This window comes from Astyanax mexicanus, chromosome 20 (assembly GCF_023375975.1).
Source record: "Astyanax mexicanus isolate ESR-SI-001 chromosome 20, AstMex3_surface, whole genome shotgun sequence".
NCBI lineage: Eukaryota > Metazoa > Chordata > Actinopteri > Characiformes > Acestrorhamphidae > Astyanax > Astyanax mexicanus.
Genome location: NC_064427.1, coordinates 2,203,704 through 2,227,828, shown reverse-complemented (window position 1 = coordinate 2,227,828; position 24,125 = coordinate 2,203,704). Strand labels below are relative to the sequence as shown.

The following is a 24,125-nucleotide window of genomic DNA, read 5'->3' as shown; positions in this document are numbered from 1 at the left end:
ACACAAATAAATCCATCATTTCTACCCCTCCGACTTTTTTTGCCTTTTTCCAATTTGCTTTGCTGACTCTACCTTCAAAGCAAATTGGAAAAAGGCAAAAAAAGTCGGAGGGGTAGTTTGGAAGGGGCACTGGGTGATGTATGGGTTTAAGTGTGTGGCAGGAGGGAGAGCTGATTGGCGGAGCTGCAGCAGCAGCAGTGTGCCTCTGATAACGGTGAGACGCAGATGATTGGATGTCAGAAGCGGGGGGCGGTATTATTGATTAACAAATTTGCATATTGAGATGTCACAATATGCATCATCCTCTCCTATAGCTCAGCTGAACCTGAGAGGGCGCTACAGAGGCAGAAATTACCACAATAAAAGCGTTTTTTAAAGGTCAGTAAATGTTTATACAAATTTTAATGTATGTTTTATTACGTTAATGAAAAATTAATAGTTTTATGGGTTCAGTGACTCTTTAAGATAGTGGTATATTTCTCTCTCTCTCACACACACACAGAGACACAAACAGAGTCACGTGACTCAGCGGTGACGCAGCCCTTCAGCTCTCCACGTTTGAAAGTTGAATGAGGGCTGGAAGTGGTGTGGATATGCCGGCTGGAAGCTGCAGTTCTGTTTATTCTTTATTTTAACGCTCCGCGCGCCCTTCTCCGCTGAATACGGACTTCAGGTGAGCACCCGTTACTTTTAACGTTACCTCCACATCGGTACCGTAGCGTTACTCAGATATCTGCCCGGTTATTAGCGAGCTAGTGAGGCTAACCGTGGCTTTAGCTGCAGCGGGACTCTCAGTGTAACCTGACAGCGCCGTGTTTACCGGTAACGTTACCGTTTACAGCGGTACTGTAAGTTAACGTCACTGTAACGTTACTGTAGCGGTACAGCGGCCGCCGTGCTGAGTGAGTAAATTAACGTTACCGGCGCGCAGAGAGTAGCTTTATCTAAGTCTCTATTCTGAACATGATGTTAAACATACCTCGCAGACAGCTTTAACTCAGTTGTTCTAATTATTTTACGTAAAATTAATATTTTTTGCCTATTAAAACGTATTAAAAAGTGTTACATATAATATTTTGCTTATATTTACGAACTGTTACCCGAATTCAGCGGTAAATTACGCTGAGCGCGGCAGAAATAAATACTACTCACGTGACTCACAGACGTCATCTGCAGTAATGTAGATTAGCCAACTTTGGGTAAAAAAAAAAAAAACTTTGGGGAAGACCAAAAAACAAAACAAAAAAAATGGGCAAGACAAAAAAAATAACTTTGGGTAAGGACAAAAAAAGTTTGGGTAAGACAAAAAAAAACACCTTTTTTATTATTATTATTATTATTTTTTCATAACATAAAAGCAGTTTGTATTCTGAAACAATAATATAAAATGTGTTTTTGCTGTTAATTGCAAATTTGTGATATAATTAAAAGTTATATTATATATATATTATTGAATATCCTTTTAAATAATGTATTGCTTAATATCCCACTGATATTGAAGAGCTCTCTAAAGCTCAAATATTTATCAAATCTTTTGAGAAGTATCTTATGAAAATGACTTAACTTGCACTTAATGGCTGATTTGATTAAAACTAAATAATATTTACATGATTGTCTGTAGATGATGTCACTGGACTCCAGGTTTACAGACAATAGAGAGTCAGGAATTCAATTTTTAGGTAGGATTCTCGAACACTCTTTCATTCAGAATAAATGCGCTACATAAAAGAGGATTTGGCATTGATGAAACATGAGATCACCTTTAGGATTAATAAATCTGCTCCATTGCATCCTGTTTCTTTGAAATGTAATGCAGCATTTAATGTGTCAAATTTTTGTTCTTTGTTTTTAAGATCTGCTTTGAGGAACTGCCACGACCAGAAAGACAGGCTTGGAGAAGAGGAGAGGACTAACAGCTGTGTACAATCAACACACAACACAGTCTGAGGACACTGTGCTCCGTGTGAGCGCAGGGTTTCTGTGTTTGGCTGGTCTGGAGATCTAAAGGAGCTGTAGGAGCAGTGAGCTGCTGGAAGGACTGCGATGCATCGATTAAGGACTTGTGCTGCTCGGCTCCGGCCGCTCGCAGCTCCACACACTGCTCTGAACTTCTCACACAGGAGGCCGGCGGCGGCCGGGCTGCCCAGGACGTTTCAGCCCATCCGGTGCTACACTGCGCCCGTCGCCGCTGAGCCTTTCCTCAACGGGACGAGCTCAAATTATGTAGAGGAGATGTATTACTCATGGCTGGAGAACCCGAAGAGCGTGCACAAGGTAAGAATCCTGCTGAAAAGTTTGCAAAACCTGTGCAATTTTCTGTATTTCTGCAGGTTGTGACCTGCAATCTGATGTGATTTTCATGAAATAAGATAAAAATAACTCAGTTAAACAAGTTAAAGGGGGGGGAATAAATATATATTTTTCATAAAGAACCTGATGCCGAGATGCATGAAAAAAAAAACTGTGATTAAAAACCAGGATTATTTCACCAATATTGATTTCTGAACTTTTAAAACTTTATGAATATGAACTTGTTTTCTTTGCATTATTTGAGGTCTGAAAGCTCTGCATCTTTTTTGTTATTTCAGCCATTTCTCATTTTCTGCACATAAATGCTCTAAATGACTATATTTTTTATTTGGAATTTGGAAGATCAGAATAACTGATTCAGAAACTGATTTTTTAGAGATAGATCAGTAGATTTACAGAAGATTTAAGAAGAAAAAACCTTATTAAATTTCAGAATGTACAAAAAAAGATCTAATTCAATTAATTTTGGAGCAATTCTACTGATCCACTCATTAAAGAATTTGGGCACAATCTAAAGAATACCGGTAATTGTGAGATTTAAATTATGGCAAATGTTATGTCATCATGACATTTGACAGCACTGACCTGCCCAAAATATATAGCCCTATTTAAGTGTGTGTTCACTGGTTGCACATTGGTGAAATGTCAAGTCAGGAATTTCTGCAGGAATTGAGTTGTTGAACCACATTCATGTGTTACTGATTGAAACACTGATAATGAGCAAATATAGTAAATAAAAAATGATCTGATATTAAGGGTGTGTTTTTATGGAAGGTTTATTCAGTGATTGTTGTCTCTAAATGTTTGGTACAGAAGTCACTGGAATGTGAATTTTCCGTTTGTTCTGCAACAGTCTGTACTTTTTGACCCAGCCCTGAATTTCACTGGGATTTTTTTACTTCTTAATTCCGTGCAAGAGGAACCAACAGCAGACACTTGTGTTTTTATTTCATTTCAGATATCATATTTTCAGTTTCAAGTTCATGCCATAATGTTTTGATGTATTTTGAAGCATTCCTGATTAGAACTGCTCTGCTGTAATGTAACAGAACATGAAATACATCTGATATTGAAGAGCTACTAAACCATAAACCGTATATTTTTCATTAATAGCTGAAATGTGTTCCTTTAAAGTAATAAAACACACCAGTCCTGCTTAAAATTTGAATAAACATTTCCTAACCTTTAAAAAAAAACGCTTTTTATTGTGGTAATTTCCGCCTCTGCTACGCCTCTAAACCCATACATCACCCAGTGCCCCTCCCAAACTACCCCTTCAAATTTGAGCTGAGGGGGCAGCAAAAATCAAGCGGTTTAGTGTCCCTTTAGGGCATAAAATATAAGGACACATGAGTATTTTGCGGTGATATGACAGTTCATACAGTTAAGCTGAGTGTTTATTGAGTGTTTTGTCATATCGGCAGGAGTATCGTTATTACAGAAATACCTCAAAATATCATGATATTATTTTAGGGGCAATATCACCCACCCCTTGTGAGAATGCATTATTGCAATTTGGTATTATTATTATTAAATCAGTGACTTTTTAAATGGCCTTAAAATAACACTACTCTCGTTTATCGCGGTTATTTATGGGACAGACCTCCTACTAATTGGGCAGTTGGCCCAGGTGTCTTGTGTGTCACTGGGGTAGCAGGACCATGCCCTGCTCCCAGTTCCCTGCTGTGAAGTTGTGTGTGGGCTCTATTCCACAGCTCTGTCCACTCTTACAAATTTACCTCTCTGAGCTCTTCAGCCTCTCAGTGATGGAAATCCAATTAGACGGTTGTCAGGTCAGAGTCTGCAGAGGCTGCTGTGTCATGTGTCCTCAGGTCAGGATGACCTGGTCTGCCTGTAGGTCAGGAGTGCAGGACTTTCTCTGCTGGAGATGGACAGATAAAATGTAGGATGTTTTGAACATTCCTAACAGAGACTACAGAGATTACTGACTTTTCTGGTTTTACTGGTTTTTCTGGACTGGTTTTACTTCATATGTTCCAGCTGTGTCTTTACCAAACAGAAGGTTTCTCAAAGAATTATGTAGCACACACTTATTTTAAAGTCGTAAAATTAAGGGGTGCTCCAAGTGGTACAGCGATCTAAAGCACTGCCACTATGATCAGGAGATTGCTGGTTCGCATCCCGGTCATGCAACTTGCCATCCACTACCAGAGCCCTGAGAGAGTCCAATTTTGCCTTGCTCTCTCTGGGTGGGTACAGTACAGTAGATGGCGCTCTTTCCCCTCATCACTCCTAGGGTGATGTGGATCAGCACAAGGCTGCGTCTGTGAGCTGATGTATCAGAACCGAGTCACTGCGCTCTCCCCCCACGAGCGTTAGCGCTGTGATGCTACTCAGCAATGCTTCACATGTGTTGTTCACCCTTCACCCTCCTGGTGTTGGGGGGCATCACTAGTGATAGAAGGAGTCCTAAATATTGTTAAATATGAAATAAATTTATAATGAATATTCCAGCAGCGAGTGGAAACAAGTCTTTTATTATAACAATATATTTTTTGTTATATGGATATGTCTAATAAAATGATGTTTGTAATATATTGTATTAGGATCTCTGTATTTACCTGTTACTTTCATTTTTTTCTCTCTTTTTTGCTGCAGTCTTGGGACATATTTTTCCGTAATGCGAATGCTGGTGCCCCCCCGGGTGCTGCCTACCAGAGCCCCCCTCCTTTAGGGGTGAACCTGTCAGGTCTGTCTCAGGCGCAGGCGCTGGTAGGAACTCAGCCCAGTGTGGAGAAGCTGGTGGAGGATCACCTGGCTGTGCAGTCCCTCATCCGGGCCTATCAGGTAGCTGTAATACTTTATCATCTTTTATTAAAAATACTGAATTTAGTAAACAGATTTTTAAAAAATTAAAGATTTGCTTTTTTGTATTTTGTCACAGAAAGGCGGTGAATATATTTGTAAGCAGCAGAATGATTCCCAGTATGCTTTCACATACTAATATATACAGATTATTATTGCATGCTGAATGCGGTTTAATGTAATTTCTTCACATCAGATAAATACCATAGCATTGGTATTTGAAATGATTATGCTAATATGAGTTTGTTGAGTTAAAAGAATGGAATGTGATGCTAACAAAATCTTACATTTAAAGATTACTGCAAGTAAATCTTATTACCATAATTTCTGCACTATAATGCGCATTATGAGACATTAGTAAGGAACAGGCGAGACCTGTAAAGCTAAGCTAAGTAGACAAAACTGTAATTCTTAAAAAAAAAAAAAAAATTTCGCTGGATGTTAATCTACACAGATTTCTCTCATTAAAACTGATTATTTTGGTGAGTAAAGTGCTTCCATTTATTTAAAGTAATCTTAGATTTCCAGATTTCCACTAAGGCTAGCCAGATAGCGCTACACTGAGGAACCCTGAGTGTTCCGATAATCCAGGGCAATATTAGCCAGTGGTTTGCCCCACATAGCTTGTTTTAACACGGTAAATGAGAAGGCTACAGACCAATATACTCACCTCTAAATGGCAAAAAAGCTAACTAGCGCTTAGCATGGTAGGCAGAAAATGCTAATGCTGCTCCTGCAGTGCTAGCCGAGGTTAGCAGCAGGCTACAGGCGCTCCATCCTCGAGTCTCGGTGCTGGAGAACTAAACTGAAACTCCTGTATAACTCTGGACTTCAGTGGAGAGGCTTTACTGCTCCTTAATACCTGACTGATAGAATTTATACATAAGGAGCACTGGATTATAAGGCACAGTGATGATTTTTGGGAAAATGTAAGGAAATTAAGTGTGAAAAATATGGTAAACTGATTTATAGGTGTAGGACTCACCCTCCTTATTCATTAAAATTACCATTAAAAGTGAATTAAGTGCTGCAGGTGTGTGCTCGTGATCAGTGTGTTCCTCATGGTCTTGTGGATCTTTACTGTGTTTATTTTTCTCTTCTCTCTCCTGTTTGATTACAGATACGAGGGCACCATGTTGCTCAGCTGGACCCTTTAGGAATTCTGGATGCTGATCTCGATTCATTCGTCCCCATGGATATCATCACATCATCTGAGAAACTAGGTGAGGTCATGAATTCTGGGAGGTAGACAGTAATAATTGTGCAATAAATCCATTATTTTACATATTTTCCTCATCACATGAATTAAAATCCCATCAATAGATACTTTTGCTGCTTTTCAAGAGAGGTATCAGACTTAAAGGCACAGTAACAGTAATGATCTGACTAATTACATGGCATAAAGATAATTTATATGTTAGTATTTAGACAAGCTTGTCAGTCAATTTTTTAGATAAATTGACACAAAATAAGCACAAAAAAGTTACAATGGGAGCTATTCTAATCACTGTGTCCAAATATGAGCTTAATTTAAGTCTTATTTCATGTTTTTAATTTTAATAAAAGCGTGTTCATCTCAATTTACATATATTTTGTTTAATTTTGATAATTTTTTTTTTTTTGCAGTGTAGCGCTATGATTAAACACTAAAACATGTTGTATTCATTTCAAGAATATACTACTGCAACATAATATTAACATTTTATTTAACAGTTTCATATACATTTCAATAAATCTATAAGTGTTTGTCTATTTCATAAACAGAAATTTACCAAGACCCTATTTACCCCTATTTATTTTATATAAAATAATAATAGTGTAACAAAATAACAAAGAAACTATCCAGAATATTTACCACATGTATGTAAACTGCAATCACTTATGATTATGAAGTTAATATTTAAAGAGAAATATTGTAATTGCATTAGCATTTAATTATACTACTGAGTATTAATGTAATAAGTATAATATAATACATATTTATTATAATTATCATATAATTCATTCAGAAATAAAATTACTCCTCAAGTTTTCAAGACAGTATAGTGCTATTTTCACAATATGGATTTATGTATAGCATTTAAAAAATGACTATATGATGAAATATTACAGATATGCAGATATTTGATGTGATAATGTAAAATATGCTATAATAATAATAATAATAATATAAGCTTTGCCAGGCTTCACTCTCACTCTGCATTCAGGCTGTATTGCTATTGGCTGTAATGCTCAGGGTATGGTTCTACACACAGTCAGGCTCTCTGCACCGTCAGCAGAGACACGGAGGAGAGGAGAGAGTGATGAGCAGAGTATCAGTTTCCTCCAGTCAGCACACAGAGCACAGTCTAACACAGTGTGTGTGCTTTATCTTACACACTTATTTCCGTCTGCATTCATGATACTGTTATATTTTATTACTTAGTATTGAGCGTTTATTTCTATTTGATATTTCTCTCTCTCCCTCTCTCTCTCTCTCTCTCTCTCTCTCTCTCTCTCTCTCTTTCTCTCTCTTTCTCTCTCTTTTTATTGGGAATCACCTGCACTCCTCTAGATCTTTCCACAGTGGTCTTTCACTGCACTGCTGTTGCCTCGGCGGCTGTGTCTCTTGTTCAGTTGTATTCAGATGCATTGTTCTGTTGCCATTTTTAGACACACACACACACACACACACACACACACACACTCTCACACACACACACACACACACACATTGAGTGTAACAGAACACTAATAAGTAGGTACACAGTATAATTATCTGAGAGTGGCTCCAGGATACGCTCTGCTGATCCGTGTTCACTCCCTGAACACTCTCTATCAGTTTCAGACACACAGTTCAGATTAATAGATCATCTGACTTTAAGCTGCTGTTATTATAATAAAAGTAATAAGACATACTGTCTCTTTAACTTTCTCTATATTTTTCTCCCCTCTCTCTTTCTTTCTCTCTCTCTCTCTCTCCCCCCTCCCTCTTAAAGGAAATGATTATGTGGTTGTTATAGTAATAAGAAGAGATAGCGAGGTCTCTCTTTTTTTCTGTCTTTCTCTTTTTTCTTTTTCTCTTTCTTTCTTGTGTTTTTTCTTTTCTCTCTCTTCTTTTCTTTTTCATTCTCTTTCTCTCTCTTTCTCTCTCTTTGCCTTGTTCTCTCCCTCTCTCTCTTTCCTTTTCTTTCTCTATCTTTCTTTCTCCCTTCTCTCGCTCTCTCTTTCTCTTTATTCTCTTTCTTTCTCTATCTTTATTTCTTTCTCCCTCCTCTCTCTATCCCTTTCTCTCTCTCTCTTCCTCTCGAAGGAAAGGCTTTAGGTTGTTGTAATAATAGATGGAGAGGTCTCTTTCTTCCTTTCTCTCTCTTTCTGTCTTTCTCTCTCCCTCTCTCTCTTCCTCTCGAAGGAAAGGCTTTAGGTTGTTGTAATAATAATAGTAATAATAAGAGATCGGGAGGTCTCTCTCTCTTATTTTCTCTCTTTCTCTTTCTCTCTCTCCCTCTCTCTTTCTCAACCTCCTGAAGGAAAGGCTTATGTTGTTGTTATAATAATAATAATAATAATAATAAGAGAGAGGGAGGTCTCTCTTATTTTCTCTCTCTCTCTCTCTCTCTCTCTCTCTCTCTCTCTCTCTCTCTCTCTCTCTCCTAAAGAGAAAAGGCATCCAGTAGTGATACTAGAACATAAAAACATTAAGTGAATAGAAAAGAGAACAAAAGTGAAAAAAGCTAATTATATTGATTATAAAATGAAGCTAACTGGTGTGCTTTAATTGCATCCAATTTTTAAATGGTTTAGTCTTTGGTTTGTAAGGATTACACTGATTGTAAGGATTAAAGTAATAAAAGCTTAAATACACAGGAAGATTATATTAAACTTTCACTCTGTGGTTGCAATAATGGTAATATTGTGTAATAATATGCATGTGTAATAGAGTGAGTAATATCTGTTCTTCCTGTTTGTCACTCTTCGGGCACTCTTGTGTAATCTCAGGAGTGAAAACTGAAGGAGATACGTGTGTGTGTGTGTGTGTTCTCCTGACTCAGCTCTGCACTCTGCAGCACCGTGTTCACATCTGTGCACTTTGATTTGAACCACTGCATTTACAAAAGTGTTTTTCTTTTTTAAATAATTGATTTTGGCGAATATCAGGTGCATCCTTATGAATGTGCTGCTTGTTTCAGGCAGTTTGTGCTGAATGTTCTTTTATTAAACCCCTGAAACACATTGTAAAGATAATTTCTTCCAGTTTGGGAAACTTTCAGGCTGACAGGAGGCTTGGTTTATGATTACTGTGCCCCGAGGCTATTCTACTTATATAATTGAACTCTGGAGTTGAACCTGGAGAGTTACTGTTAATGCATTTTGCGGTTTTGACTGGGCATTGCTAAGTATATGAATATTAACTATAATAATTAACTACTGATTAACAAACCCACTTACTGACTAACTAAAATCTGATTAACTCTGACCCTGTTTTTCCACTTTTCTCTTTTTTTGCAGGCTTCTATGGTCTGAATGAAGCAGATCTGGATAAAGTGTTTAGACTCCCCACCACTACCTTCATCGGGGGCAGTGAGAGCGCCCTGCCCCTCAGAGAAATCATCCGCCGCCTAGAGGTACAAACATTAACTTTATAGTTGTAGTATAGGCTAATTATTAATGATATTAAATAGTCAGGAATGCCAGTAATTGATTAACTTTATTTTATCCGATTGTAGTTATACAGTACCAGTCAATAACAATGAAGGAACACATAAGGAATCATGTAGTAATTTAAAGTGTTAAACAAACCAACATACTCTGTGAAAAAGCTTTTAGGTGCTCTTCTCTAGGGAGCTGTTAACTTGTGGTTTCTGAGGCTGGAAACTCTGATGAAAGTATCAACAGAGGGAACTCTCGCTCTTCCATCCTTTACTGGGGCGGTCCTGATGAGTGCCAGTTTCATCATTATAATGTTTTCATGGTCTTGAGGATACTTTCTTAAGTTCTTAAGTTACTCAAATAGAGCTATTCACTGTACACCTGTAACTCTACAGCTTTACCTTACTCTCAACTGATGCTCTCAAACACTTTATTAAGAGACAAGAAATTCAAGGAATTAACTCTTGATGAGTTCAGCACAGCTGTTAACTGAAAGCCTGAATTCCAGGTGACTCTACCTCATAAAGCTGACTGAGAAAATCCAGCAGAGATGTACAAAACTGTCTGATCTAAGCAAGAGGAGCTACTTTGAAGAATCTAAAATATAATTCCACATGTTTTTCTTCATAGTTTGAAAGACTTCAGTATGAATCTATAATGCAGCTTTACAGTTGTAGTTTGTGTGGTTATATAATGTGTAAATGCTGCCCCTGCCTGCAGATGGCGTACTGTCAGCACATTGGAGTGGAGTTCATGTTCATCAATGATCTGGAGCAGTGCCAGTGGATCAGGGAGAAGTTTGAGAAGCCCGGCGTGATGCAGTTCACTCTGGAGGAGAAACGCACTCTGCTAGCTCGCATGGTTCGCTCTACCAGGTCAGTCTAGGCGGAGGGATAAAGTTGGAGTTTTGTAGTTTAGTGACAAAGTACTTATTGTTAAAGGTCTAAAGTGTTTTTTGAGTGTCTCTCCAGTTTTTTTCTTCTTTCTTTTTCAATGTATTGCGATCAAACAGGTTTGAGGAGTTCCTGCAGAGGAAGTGGTCCTCGGAGAAGCGTTTCGGACTGGAGGGCTGCGAGTCGCTCATCCCAGCTCTCAAAACCATCATTGATAAGTCCAGTGAGAATGGTGTGGAGAGTGTGATTATGGGAATGCCTCACAGGTATCAGAACCTTAATTTCACTCTAAATTTCTTCTTTTAGCTTGTTTATTACCCACTTTTTATAAGAAAATAATATTTTAGTACAATAGCCATTTCTTATTTTCTAATTCAAATAAATGCTCTAAATGACAAAAATATTATTTGGACTTTGGGAGAAATTCTGTCCATAGTTTATAGAATGTTTCAATGTTCAAAATGCCTGTCGCTACTGGTGATGGTGGTAAATTACCAAGTTATGGGGTAAGCAACCTTACCGAAGCTCAGTGATGACCTGTTCAGCAGATAAATAGCCAGCTCACCCATTACCAGGGCTGCAGCACACTGTTTGCATGCTGTTGTGTTCTATACCTGGCAACACTGAGTGTGGAAATGGGACTGGGCTAATGGTGGTGCGCAGTTTCAGGAGCTTTAACTCAGCATGTCTCCTTAATATCTAAGCATGTTATGAGTTACTACAGAAGATATAATCCTTAATGGTCCTTTAACTCGGACATTAATTAACATACGTTTAACTTGCTTCCTTTATCAACAGGGGGCGTTTGAACGTGCTGGCCAACGTCATTCGCAAAGAGCTGGAGCAGATCTTCTGTCAGTTCGATTCCAAGCTGGAAGCCGCTGACGAGGTTGGCAGTTGTCTCTCTGTCTTTCAGTCCCTCAGGGAAATTTACTTTTACACTCATCATAAAATATATAGTTGGGAAGAAGGATCAAGGTTACCAGGAATGATAAATTATTAAAATTTAGACTGATGTAGAAACTACTGCTCATATTTATTGAGCTACATGTACAGAAGTAGTGCGAAAAATGGCAACATGCCCTGACGTCTCAGCATGTAGAGAGTAGTAGAGGTTCCTAATGTTTCTCCTGTGATAATCCATCCCATAATATCCCATATATAATAATATTCTCACACAGTTCTTGCAGATTGTACGTTAGGGATATAGAAGTTTTGGGGTGGCCGATATGGCCCTAAAATAATATCACAATATTTCATGGTATTTTTGCGATAAAACACTGAATAAAAAAAAAAAATCAGTAATTTACTACTGCAACAAAATGAAAATTAAAAATGTTATTATTGCATAAGATATGGTCTGGAACAACCCTAACTGAGATATTAAAAAATAAATACAAGAATTTTATCAGATTAGTAACAGAAGTCAATGATACAGAATGTCATGATACTAATAATAATGCACTCCAAATTTCTCCATATATCAAGGATTAAAGTAAAATAAATGATACTGGACAGATATTTCAGGGTATTATATCCTTCATGATATTAAATAAATGTTGGTGATATTATTGCGTATAAAATGATATGGCACAACTCCAACTGGAACCAAAGGTGGTAAGGCATTTTATAAAAATGCACCCAACACCATAACACCGTAACGTGTGGGATGAACGTCGCCTCGCTTTGCCAAACACTCACACAAAGCAATCCAGACTGTTCTCATACAGAGTTCCCCAATGGTGGAACAAACTACCTTCTACTACCAGATCAGGAGAATCTCTCACTATCTTTAATAAACTCCTGAAGACAGAGCTCTTCAAAGAGCACTTACTCTCCTAACACCTCTAACTAACTACCTTCTACTACCAGATCAGGAGAATCTCTCACTATCTTTAATAAACTCCTGAAGACAGAGTTCTTCAAAGAGCACTTACTCTCCTAACACCTCTAACTAACTACCTTCCACTACCAGATCAGGAGAATCTCTCACTATCTTTAATAAACTCCTGAAGACAGAGCTCTTCAAAGAGCACTTACTCTCCTAACACCTCTAACACACTAACTACTTCTAACCTCATTTCCTTCTTCCTCTTCTCTACTCCTCTATCCCATTATTTCCCTCTGACCTCCTTAAGGCCCTATCTATAGATGCTTTATTTTTAACTTCTATTATTTTTGTACTTAACCTCTTCTATTATTTGCACTTCAATATTGTAAGTCGCTTTGGACAAAAGCGTCTGCCAAATGTAATGTAATGTAATGGGATGCAGTTGGATGCACCATCACCCAATCTGCAGGAACTGTGTGAGAATGTTGAATGTTGAAGCTTTTATCAGTCAAACATTTTATAATTTATTGTTCCTGTAACCTTCCTGGTAATCATCCTTTCAATAGCATAGCAATCTGACACTCCCTCTGAGTGAAGCTATTTTTGATTAATGATTGTTTGCATTCCTTCTTACATTCTTCACTGAAATTCAGACAGGGTGGAGCTCACTGACATTTACCTCTGTTCTGTTTTTTTTTTGTTATTGTTTTGTTTCTCTTTCACTATCTGCTCCTCAGGGTTCAGGTGATGTGAAGTATCACCTGGGGATGTATCACAGACGAATCAACCGCGTGACCGACCGCAACATCACCCTCTCCCTGATGGCCAACCCCTCTCACCTGGAGGCGGTGGACCCAGTGGTGCAGGGCAAGACCAAGGCTGAGCAGTTCTACTGCGGAGACACTGAAGGAAAGAGGGTTCGTACCGAGAGTTCCCAGAGTACTGAGATTTCCCAGAGTACAGAAAGTACAGAGAGTACCCGGAGTACCAAGAGTTCCCAGAGTACCGAGAGAACCCAGGGTACCCAAAGTACAGAGGGTGTTGAGAACTTCAGAACCAGACTGTTCAGGTTTAGATCTTTCCTAGTTAATATCAGGGGCACAAATCAAATCAAATGAAATGTTGATTTAGTCAAATATAACCTAAAACCCCTTCCCAAAGTTTACAATGTACCACTGTATGAGTGTGTTTGAGTTATATAATATTAAACTTCAATAAAAACAGTAGAAACAAAAAACAGTAACCTACCAAGACCCTGATTTTGTATAAAATATTAGTAGTGTAAGATTTTTTTTTTTTTGTGACTGTATCAGAAATAGTAACCCAACAACAAAAATCCACATAACCATATGCATGCATATAAACCACAAAAAAAGAGTTAAAAGTAAATACAATAAATAGCCAAACAAATAATAAATATCAAAATGTCAACAAATTGGTATGACACACCCCTAGGTGGGTGCACGTGTTTATGATGCTGTTCTCCATATCAAGGAAAGCTAAACCTTTTTTGGGCTTTTTCTATATATTAGTCTATATTCAAAGAAAATAGTGGACAGAATTACACGTAATAGAAAATAGAAAATTTTTGTTTAATACATTTTTGTGACAAACCATGACTTAGCCTTTGATACAGTGGACTAGATTAAGGTGAAATGAAGATTAAAAACACAAAAATGCTTCTTGTTAGGTTGTCTTAGGTTTAATTCAAACAAAATCCAAGGATGACCTTTTCCTGTCTTTCCTCCTCAGGTGATGTCTATCCTCCTGCATGGAGATGCAGCGTTTGCGGGTCAGGGCATTGTTTATGAGACCTTCCACCTGAGTGACCTGCCCTCCTACACGACGCATGGCACCGTGCACGTCGTCGCCAACAACCAGGTTAGTTAGTGCCTGTGTCTTATTTCAGCGGCACCCAACATGAGAGACCACCGCTGGTGTCTAAGGTGTTGCTAGGTGGATGCTAAGGTGTTGCCATATTGTGTGGTGTGGTTGCTATGGTGCTAATGTGCAGCCATAATGTATTTGCAGAAAAACAGGAGGAGGAACACAGTCCAACTTTAACTAGATTGCAGAAATGTGAGTGTGATTGCAGTGCCAAAACTGCTGCTCAAAAGCTAGGTGGTTGCTAAGGTGTTGCTAGGTGGATGCTAAGGTGTTGCCATGTTATCTGTGGTGGTTGCTTTGGTGCTAATGTGCAGCCATAATGTATTTGCAGAGAAACAGAAGGGCTACAGTGTTTCATTTTAGAATTACAGAGAACTCCTATAGGATCTGTGGCCCTTAAAAAATCGCCATTGGGATTAGAAACGAGCAGATGGTTTTAATGTTATGGCGGATCAGTGTATTTATGCGTGGTCTAAAATATTCCTGCCATTAACCTCCTTGTATCATCTTGTTAGATCGGTTTCACCACTGACCCGCGGATGGCCCGCTCCTCACCCTATCCCACCGACGTGGCCCGAGTGGTCAACGCCCCCATTTTCCACGTGAACGCGGACGACCCTGAGGCTGTGATGTACGTGTGCAACGTCGCTGCCGAGTGGAGGGCGACCTTCCACAAAGACGTCGTGGTGGATCTGGTGAGTTAAAATAACTTTGATTGCTTTGATTACACTGGATAATTTGTGTCACGCCCTCTCTCTGCATACTTTCTCTTTTATTTTAACGAGCGGCTGGACTTGTTTTTTTGTTTAGGTGTCGTACCGGAGAAACGGCCACAACGAGATGGATGAGCCTATGTTCACGCAGCCGCTGATGTACAAGCAGATCAAGAAGCAGAAGCCGGTGCTGCAGAAATACGCAGAGAAGCTGATAGCGGAGGGCACTGTGACCAGGCTGGAGTATGAGGTCAGACAGTATTAAATATATATTAATATATATTACAATTACACCCTTGACTACTATTGTATAGTCCCCCCTAGTTCCAGCAAAGCAGCAAAGCTTTTGAGCTCTCGCTACATTATCAAACAGATTAGTTGATTTATCAGGACCGAATCGCTGCGCTTTCCTCCGAGCGTTAGCGCCGTGATGCTAATTGGCAATGCTACAGCATCAGCAACCATTCAAAAAGAGGCTAACTTAACCCTTTCTTGTGTTGTGGCATCACTAGTGATAGGGCATATACAGCTGGGTAGCAGCTGAATGGTTGGGGCAATTGGTCAAACTAAAAAAGGGAGAAAATAGGGAAAAAATTAGAAACAAAAAAATATAAATACATGTAAAATACATAATCTCTCAATAAAATACATTTTGTGGTTGTAAGATGACAAAATGTGAGAGTTTAAGGTGTATGTAATTGTAATTGTAAGAGGTATGTAATTCTTGTAATTGGTCTGGAAATCTAAACCATCTACAAGCCGTTTTTTCACACTGCAGCAAACCGGATCTGTATCTGTATCTATAGGAAGAGGTCGCCATATATGACAAGATCTGTGAGGAGGCCTACACTCGCTCTAAAGACGAGAAGATTCTCCACATCAAACACTGGCTGGACTCTCCATGGCCTGGTATGCATGCATATGTGTGACTCTGTGTTTTTTCTAGTAGTTAATATCTATTGAACTTTTCCTCTTTGTTCACTTTAAAGAGTTTGTTACCTCTGGCTTTGTGTTAATTAGGGGTGGGCAATATTATATCATATACAATATATCGTGACACAGAAATATCATGATATTAAAAATCCATATCGTGATAATAGGGCTGTTCTGTCTTAAAAGTAGTCTATTATTTACTGTGAAGCTTTAGGTGTATTTATTGTATAATTGTTTTAGTTTGCAGTTTATATGCATGCACTAAATATTCTGCAATATTATTTGCCGCATTATATTATTTTATGCTGTATTATTTATTTTGCCTCATTATGATTATACTGTTATACTCTTATACTATATTCCTGAAATGAATGAATTATTTTAGTTTTCCTATATCGCCAAGTATATCGCTATCGCAAAAATACCCTGAAATATCGTGATATTATTTTAGAGCCATATCGCCCACCCCTAGTGTCAACCATAAAACCTGGAATCTACCGTATTATACAGACTATAAAACGCCCCAGATTATAAGGAGCATTAAGCAAAATAAAACAGTCAGATTAGTCAAACTGTATTCATCTCATTAACAATAACTCTCAATATTGTTCAGTTGTAAGACAACTATAGTAGATAGTGGCGTAACTCGCCCGGCGCTGTCTCCCTGACCTAAAACACGCCCCCAGCTCCCGCCTTAGACAAACACTCAAACTTTATTCTTACAAAAAAAACCCAGTCATAATGCATTTATTTTAGTAATGAGAGAGAGCTGTTGATCATTTAAATCTCATGGTGATTTTCTTGTCTGGAATTGATCTGGACTGCAGGTTTCTTTACTCTGGAGGGTCAGCCTAAGAGCATGAGCTGTCCCTCTACTGGGCTGAAGGAGGAGGACCTCCAACACATTGGCAAGGTAGCCTCATCTGTGCCTGTCGAGGACTTTACCATCCACGGAGGTGTGTATTTTTAGCTCATATAAGTTTTAAGCTCATACTCCTTTCACTCATTCAGCCTCAGGTAATGTTCAGGGATTAAAGTTGTTGTTAATGTTTTCTCTGTACGTTTTTAGGTCTGACCCGGATCCTGAAGGGCAGAGCGGCGATGGTGGAGAGCAGGACGGTGGACTGGGCTCTGGGCGAGTACATGGCCTTCGGTTCTCTGCTGAAGGAGGGTATCCACGTCCGCCTCAGCGGCCAGGATGTGGAGAGAGGCACCTTCAGGTTCTGCTCAGGCTTAAAACTTAGAACTTAGCTTAGCTTAAGCCCTATCCAGGATGGGATTAGTTTCTCAGGGGGACGTCTGTAAAAAAATATTTCACACTTCTAGTGATAAAACTCCTGCATTCTGACTGCAATTGAAAAAACAGGAGGACCAGTTTTTTTTTTTAAGGATTTCTCGGTCACATGACATCACGTAGTTCAGTAGCTCCTCCATTTCCACTCGCTGTTGTGTTTTTAACGTGGATCTCTGTGGAAACGCGCGCCTAAGGTATACCAAAGGAGACGAAACAGTAGTTATTAAAAAAAAACACGATGTACGCGATTGTTTTCCGGACAGGAATAAAATCACAGAGGATAAAAAACCCCATAAAAGAGAAAATGACCCCAGAACCCCCTGAGAAACTAATCCCGTCCGAATAGGGCTTTAGTTTCCTCTAAAAAAGTGCTGAGTACTGAGTTCAGTGTCTCTAACAGACCCGTTCTACTGTCCACAGCCACCGGCACCACGTCCTGCACGATCAGAACGTGGACAAGAGGACCTGCATTCCTATGAGCTATATTGACCCAAACCAGGCGCCGTACACTGTGTGCAACAGCTCCCTGTCTGAGTATGGAGTACTGGGTAAGTATAGGGTTTAAGTACTCTATAATATGTAAGTTATTGTGACTGAAAATACCTGAAAACCAGGTTTTTAACCAGTCTTTGTAACGTCATAAAGTGTCATCCATTTTTCTGAGGTGTGATCATTACTCTGTATCTCTGTAGGCTTTGAGCTGGGCTTTGCTATGGCGAGCCCGAATGCTCTGGTACTTTGGGAGGCCCAGTTTGGAGATTTCCACAACACCGCCCAGTGCATCATCGACCAGTTCATCTGCCCCGGCCAGGCCAAGTGGGTGCGCCAGAACGGCATCGTCCTGCTGCTCCCCCACGGCATGGAGGGAATGGTACGTCCCATTTCTTATTCGCTCTAAAATCTTCTATGATTTACTCCATCTCTGGTCTTGGAGACTTTGGGATGGCTGCTATTATGTTTTATACCTGGCAACCCAGGGTTTGGAATTAGGCAAAAGGCAGAGGGTGGGGTCAGAGGCTAAAGCACACTAAACCAGACTTTTGCTACGTAAAGAATAATTCAAAGAAGAATATATTGGCTGAAGCTCTGCTGTGAAGAGATGCCAGATCTGTAATATATCGATCGTATTTATCGTTTCTCATTCTGATATTTTCAGGGTCCTGAGCATTCATCTGCTCGTCCGGAGCGTTTCCTGCAGATGTGTAATGATGACCCAGATGTTTTTCCTGTAAGTGCTGCATGTTTTTTTTTTCTTTTAATTCAGTATAATATAATATACCCTGCATGTATAGGATGACCTGTATTTCACAATTCAATGCTACATAAAGCATTATATATATTACTATATATATACTGTTTTCTGTTTCAGAAAACTTCAGAAAATGAGTTTGCGATGCAGCAGCTGTACGACTGTAACTGGATTGTGGTGAACTGCTCCACTCCTGCAAACTACTTTCACGTTCTGAGGAGGCAGATCCTTCAGCCCTTCCGCAAACCTGTAAGATAACCCGTCAATCATACTTCTAACAATATAATATACTAATATCTCTGTTCCATATTAAAACAAAGAGGTTAAAACATTAAACCTCAAACACCCGATCCGCGCTAAAAAGCAAAATTATACCAATTCAGAGTAATTTAAAGGTGCATTTTCGATAGAAACCATTTAGTTCTGTTTGAAATACACGTTCACAGAATTATTCTTACTGAAGAGCTTCAGTGCTAACGCTTTACCACATGTGATCAATCAAAAAATTTCAACACATTTGTCATTTTTTGGTTTAACCAATTTTGACCCCAATGTCTTTCCATATTTTAATATGTTTAGAGAGTCTGAAAACAGTGTTTTTTTAACATTGTAAAAATGTTTGTAGATTATTTCTTAGCTTTTTAGGAATGTTTGGTGTTGTTTAGCTTATTTTTAAGGGTGGTTTTGTGTTTTTAAGCTTATTTGTGGCTTTTTGGGATTTTTTTTGTTACAATTTTTAGCTTATTTGAAGCTTTTTTTATGGTTGTTGAGCAGGTTTTACCTTATTTTTAGCTCATGTTTAAGGGTTGTTTAGCTGTTGTTAGCTTATTTTATTTTAGTATAATTTTATTAATGATCTCAGTTCTCATTTAATAAATCTTCAGGGAAGCTTATAATAATTCATTACAGTTTATTTGAAGGGTACCTACTGAACATAGAGGCTTTATAACACATTCATAAGCCTTAGATATAGTATTTATAAATAAATAAATATTTGGATATTCATAATTAGCTTATCTTATTCTAATAATTACTGACTAATTTCTTCAAATAAACATAAATTAAAAACAGTATGAAACAGATTGTATCAAAAGCAAGAAAATTGCATCTTCTAAGCAAATACACACAGCTTTTTTGGAGTTATTAATAATCCAGGTTTGATAATTGCGTCCTCTCTCTCTCTCTTTCTCTCTTTCTTTCTCTCTCTCTTTCTCTCTGCAGCTCATCATCTTTACTCCTAAATCACTGCTGCGTCACCCAGAGGCCAAGTCCAGTTTTGATGATATGGTAGACGGTGAGTGCTTCCAGTATTGCTGGAGTTTGTGATTATTCCTGATCCTGAAAAAGACATGTATTATTTTATTTTAGGTAAAATAAGTTTTTCTGTATACTTGGCTTAACTGTACTGTAACTCATTTCTACACCCGCTGTATGTATATTCAGGCACACACTTCAAGCGTTTGATCCCAGAGGAGGGCGCCGCATCCCAGAATCCTGCTGGAGTGAAACGCATCATCTTCTGCACAGGAAAGGTTTACTATGATTTGACCAAAGAGCGCAAGAGCCGAGGGATGGAGGAAACTGTGGCCATCGCTCGCATTGAACAGGTACCACAGACACGTACCGTCATATCAAAAAATCACCTGGAATTCAGGCTTTCAGTTAACAGCTGTGCTGAACTCATCAAGAGTTAATTACTTGAGCATCAGTTAAAGTAAAGTAGTGTACAGGTGCTGGTCAACGAATTAGAATAATTTGAAATAGTGCAATCATGAAATTCTTTGTATGCATTTTTTGTGCAGAAAGCAAATCAGGTGTTCACCGCACCTGTCCTACTCGTTAGACTAATCACAGAACTCGTTACCTGGAAAACAATTTGCTCAGCTGAGCTTTCCAAAAGGCCCATTTAGGCCATTTAACTGTGACACTGTTGTTTTATTGAATTAGAATAATGGAGAAACCGTTTCATTGAATTAGAATAATTGTTATTATAATTACAATCATCACTTTCTCAGTATTTTGTGGCTGCCCCCTTGGCTTGTATGACTGCCTGAAGTCTCCGCGGCATCGATTTGACCAGCTTGTCGCAAGTTTCCGCACTCACAGCTTCCCAGGCAGTGGCGATGTTCTGCTTCAGTTGGTCCAGCGTAGTAGGCTTTCTGTCGCGAATTTTCTGCTTGACGATGGCCCAAAGGTTTTCAATGACATTGAGGTCAGGCGAGTTGGCCGGCCATGCCAAAACTTCAAGCTGTTTTTTAGTGAACCAATCTTTGGTCGACTTTGCCGCATGAGCCGGTGCAAGATCCTGTTGAAATATGAAGTCTTCTTCGCCGAACTGTTCCTCAACAGTCGGAATCAGGAACGTTTCCAGAACATCTTGATATACGGCAGCATTGACAGTCTTCTTGAGGAAGCAGAGTTTCCCTACACCTCGAGCGGACATGCATCCCCAGACCATAACGCTCTGGGGAAACTTGACGGATCTTTTCACGCACTCGTGGTTGTAGGTTTCGCCACCACGACGCCAGACACGAGGACCTTGGTCACCGAAGGAGATGCAGAAGCGTGATTCGTCACTGAAGACCACTTTCTGCCAGTCTTCAGCAGTCCACTCGCCGTGTTCTTTGGCCCACTTCAGCCGTTTCTCCATTTGTTTCTTGTTCAGCATCGGTTTTACTGCTGGAACGCGAGATTTGAAGCCGAGTTCGCGCAGACGACGGTAAGTGGTTGATCTGGAGACGTCAGCGCCGGTCTGCTTGTTCCACAAGTCGGTGAGCTCGGAAGTGGACTTGAACCGGTTGCTGACTGCGATCTTTCTCAGCTGCTTGTTGTCGCGAGCAGAAGTTTTTCGGACGCCGGAACAGTTGGTGCGCTTGCTGCAGTTTTTCTTGAGAGCTTTGCAGACGGAAGACTGGCTGATGCCGAGCTGCTCAGCAATTTTAGTTTGGGTCAAGCCTTGTTGGCGAAGGGCTTGAATTTGAGCCACTATTCCGGTTGAGAGGTCGCGCTGCTTACCCATGATTGATTTTACAACTTAGAAATTCTACTCAACCCTGACTTTATACTGCACAGTGAACACTCTTCACAGAAAACAAAAATTCGAGCATTTATTCTAATTCAATGAAACGGTTTCTCCATTATTCTAATTCAATAAAACAACAGTGTCACAGTTAAATGGCCTAAATGGGCCTTTTGGAAAGCTCAGCTGAGCAAATTTTTTTCCAGGTAACGAGTTCTGTGATTAGTCTAACGAGTAGGACAGGTGCGGTGAACACCTGATTTGCTTTCTGCACAAAAAATGCATTCAAAGAATTTCATGATTGCACTATTTCAAATTATTCTAATTCGTTGACCAGCACCTGTAGAGGTAGAGTTACAGGTATACAGTGAATAGTGAATATTTGAGTAATGTTTATATATAATAATAATGATGTGTGTTTTGTTCTGCAGCTTTCTCCGTTCCCGTTTGATCTGGTTAAAGCAGAGATTGAGAAGTTCCCTCAGGCTGAGGTGATGTGGAGTCAGGAGGAGCACAAGAATCAGGGCTACTATGATTATATAAAACCTCGTATCTCCACCACCATTAACCACGCCCATCCTGTCCGGTGAGACTCTTCACTGCTTTACTTCATTACAGAAACTCTCTTTCTGTTCTTCTCTGTTTTTAATTATTGATTTTACCAATTTCCTATTTCCTACACAATGTCCTATGCCATATTTTAGTCTGTTTTCAAGGTCTAATGACAGTTTTTTTTTTAACAGTTTTAGTTTTGTTTTTGTTGTTGTTGTTTAGCATTTTTTTTATTGTTTTAGTTTTTAGCTTATTTGTAGCTTTTATCTAAGGGTTGTTTTATCTAAGTGTTTTTTTATGTTTAGATTTTAGGGTTGTTTAGGGGTTTTTAGCTTGTTTTTAGCTTTTGTTTAGGGTTGTTGAGCATGTTTTATCTTATTTTTAGTTTTTTTTTTGGTTGTTAACCTTTTTAGCTTGTTAGAGTTGTTAGGTGTGTTTTTTACCTTATTTTTACCTTTTTTTAGGGTTGTTTAGCATTTGTTTAGCAGTTTTTAGATTATTTGTTGCTTTTCTTTAGGGTTAGGTGTTTTTAGCTTTTTTTTTTTTTTTTTTGCTTGTTTAGTTGTATTTAGCAGTGGAAACAGTGTCAACATAGTTTAGAAGGTAGATCATTTCTTTTTTTCTTTTTTTTTTTAGGTTCGCTGGTACTGTAAAAAATATATTTATTTTTTTTATTAAACAATTGAATACCTATAATTAAAAGTTTTGCTGTTTTCATTAGTTCCCCTTCACTGCGATTTCGTTAATGTTTGTATGTATTTTTTTCTTTTCTTATTTTCAGTTATGCTGGACGAGAGCCAGCAGCTGCTCCAGCCACCGGAAATAAGAAGGCTCATCTCCTGGAGCTGGAGCGTTTCCTGAACACGGCCTTCAACCAGGACGCCTTCCGGGGACAGTCCTGAGTACCTCAGTCCTCCTGAACGTCCTGTCCTTCCTCCAGCTCCACTAACGGCACTGAAAACCTCCAAAGAATGCAGCAATAGATCCGCTGGTGGGATTAAAGTGTTTACCAGCCGGTCGAGACACGCTGCTCCGAACATTAGCATAAAAAATTCTGATTTTTTTTTATTTATTTTACATGAAAAAAAGCTTAGTGCTGCTGCAAGAGCCGACCCAGCCAGCAGGCCAGAGAGGGGTTACATGGGTGGGTTGAGGGCCAGGAGGGTTCCAGGTGGGTTTTAAACTCTGAGAGGGTTTGTATATGTTGTTACCACCTCTTCTGTTCCCATCACTGACCCTAAAGAGCCTCCATATGTAGCATCAACATGGAACTCATGGATAGAACCTTCTGGATCCAGGTTGGGATACTCATACAAACACAAATGGGCATTTTATCTGGGTAAATATATAAACAGAACTTGAAACCTTCATTTATAAACATGCACAGTCATGTGCCACGGTGCAAGTTTTTAAACTACCATCCAAAAATCTGCAAGGACTTGCGAAATATATATTTATAATACATATATAATACATATATAATGCTCCTGGCCGACTCTGCAGGGCTGTACATAATGTTTTAACTGACCTCATATCAGCAGAATATCTGAATATTTCCTGCTTTGCTCATCAATAATTTCTTTATTTCAGTTTTACTGAATTTGAATGTAAACTCGAACACTTTGCTCAGCTCTCAGCTCTGATTTGATGTAAAAATACAGATTTATTAGGGCTAAAGTCTAGTAAAAGAAGGTCATATCCACCTTTTCTGCTTCTCACGTTCTTCTCAGTGCTTCATCTCTGACCTCAGTGCCAAAATAAAAACTTTAACCATTCAGGAGATCACTCAAGTGAAGACTGTGGGAACTATTTTACCCTCCTGTATTTTATGGAATTCAGACAGAGATCAGGCTGCAGGTTGAACTGATCTCTGCAGAACTAAAGAAAAAAAAGGGAGTTTTATTTATTTTCTTAATTGTGTAAATGTTCATTCCAAACTACTGCAATCCTTCATTCAATAAATGCATCTTTCGTTTAGAAACCGTTCAC

The 24,125-nt window shown here is 38.9% G+C and overlaps 1 protein-coding gene across 2 annotated transcripts; it reads left to right on the top strand.

The window, feature by feature from the left end:
* Positions 1-514: 514 nt before the first annotated feature.
* ogdhb (oxoglutarate dehydrogenase b) lies at positions 515-24,117 on the top strand. 2 transcript variants are annotated; one of them, XM_007250267.4, is made up of 23 exons: positions 515-673; positions 1,854-2,274; positions 4,930-5,118; positions 6,257-6,359; positions 9,625-9,740; positions 10,486-10,640; positions 10,778-10,924; positions 11,457-11,547; positions 13,227-13,406; positions 14,242-14,370; positions 14,892-15,071; positions 15,187-15,339; positions 15,896-15,998; positions 16,850-16,978; positions 17,092-17,242; positions 17,737-17,864; positions 18,009-18,187; positions 18,473-18,544; positions 18,686-18,814; positions 19,787-19,859; positions 20,009-20,172; positions 22,016-22,170; positions 22,918-24,117. In XM_007250267.4, exons 2-23 carry the CDS (start codon positions 2,044-2,046, stop codon positions 23,036-23,038), a joined length of 3,078 nt encoding a protein of 1,025 aa, XP_007250329.3. In that variant the 5' UTR covers positions 515-673; positions 1,854-2,043; the 3' UTR covers positions 23,039-24,117. The 2 variants fall into 2 exon arrangements, with proteins under 2 accessions (XP_007250329.3, XP_022536548.2); XM_022680827.2 differs by lacking the exon at positions 515-673 and adding an exon at positions 1,656-1,679.
* Positions 24,118-24,125: the final 8 nt, after the last annotated feature.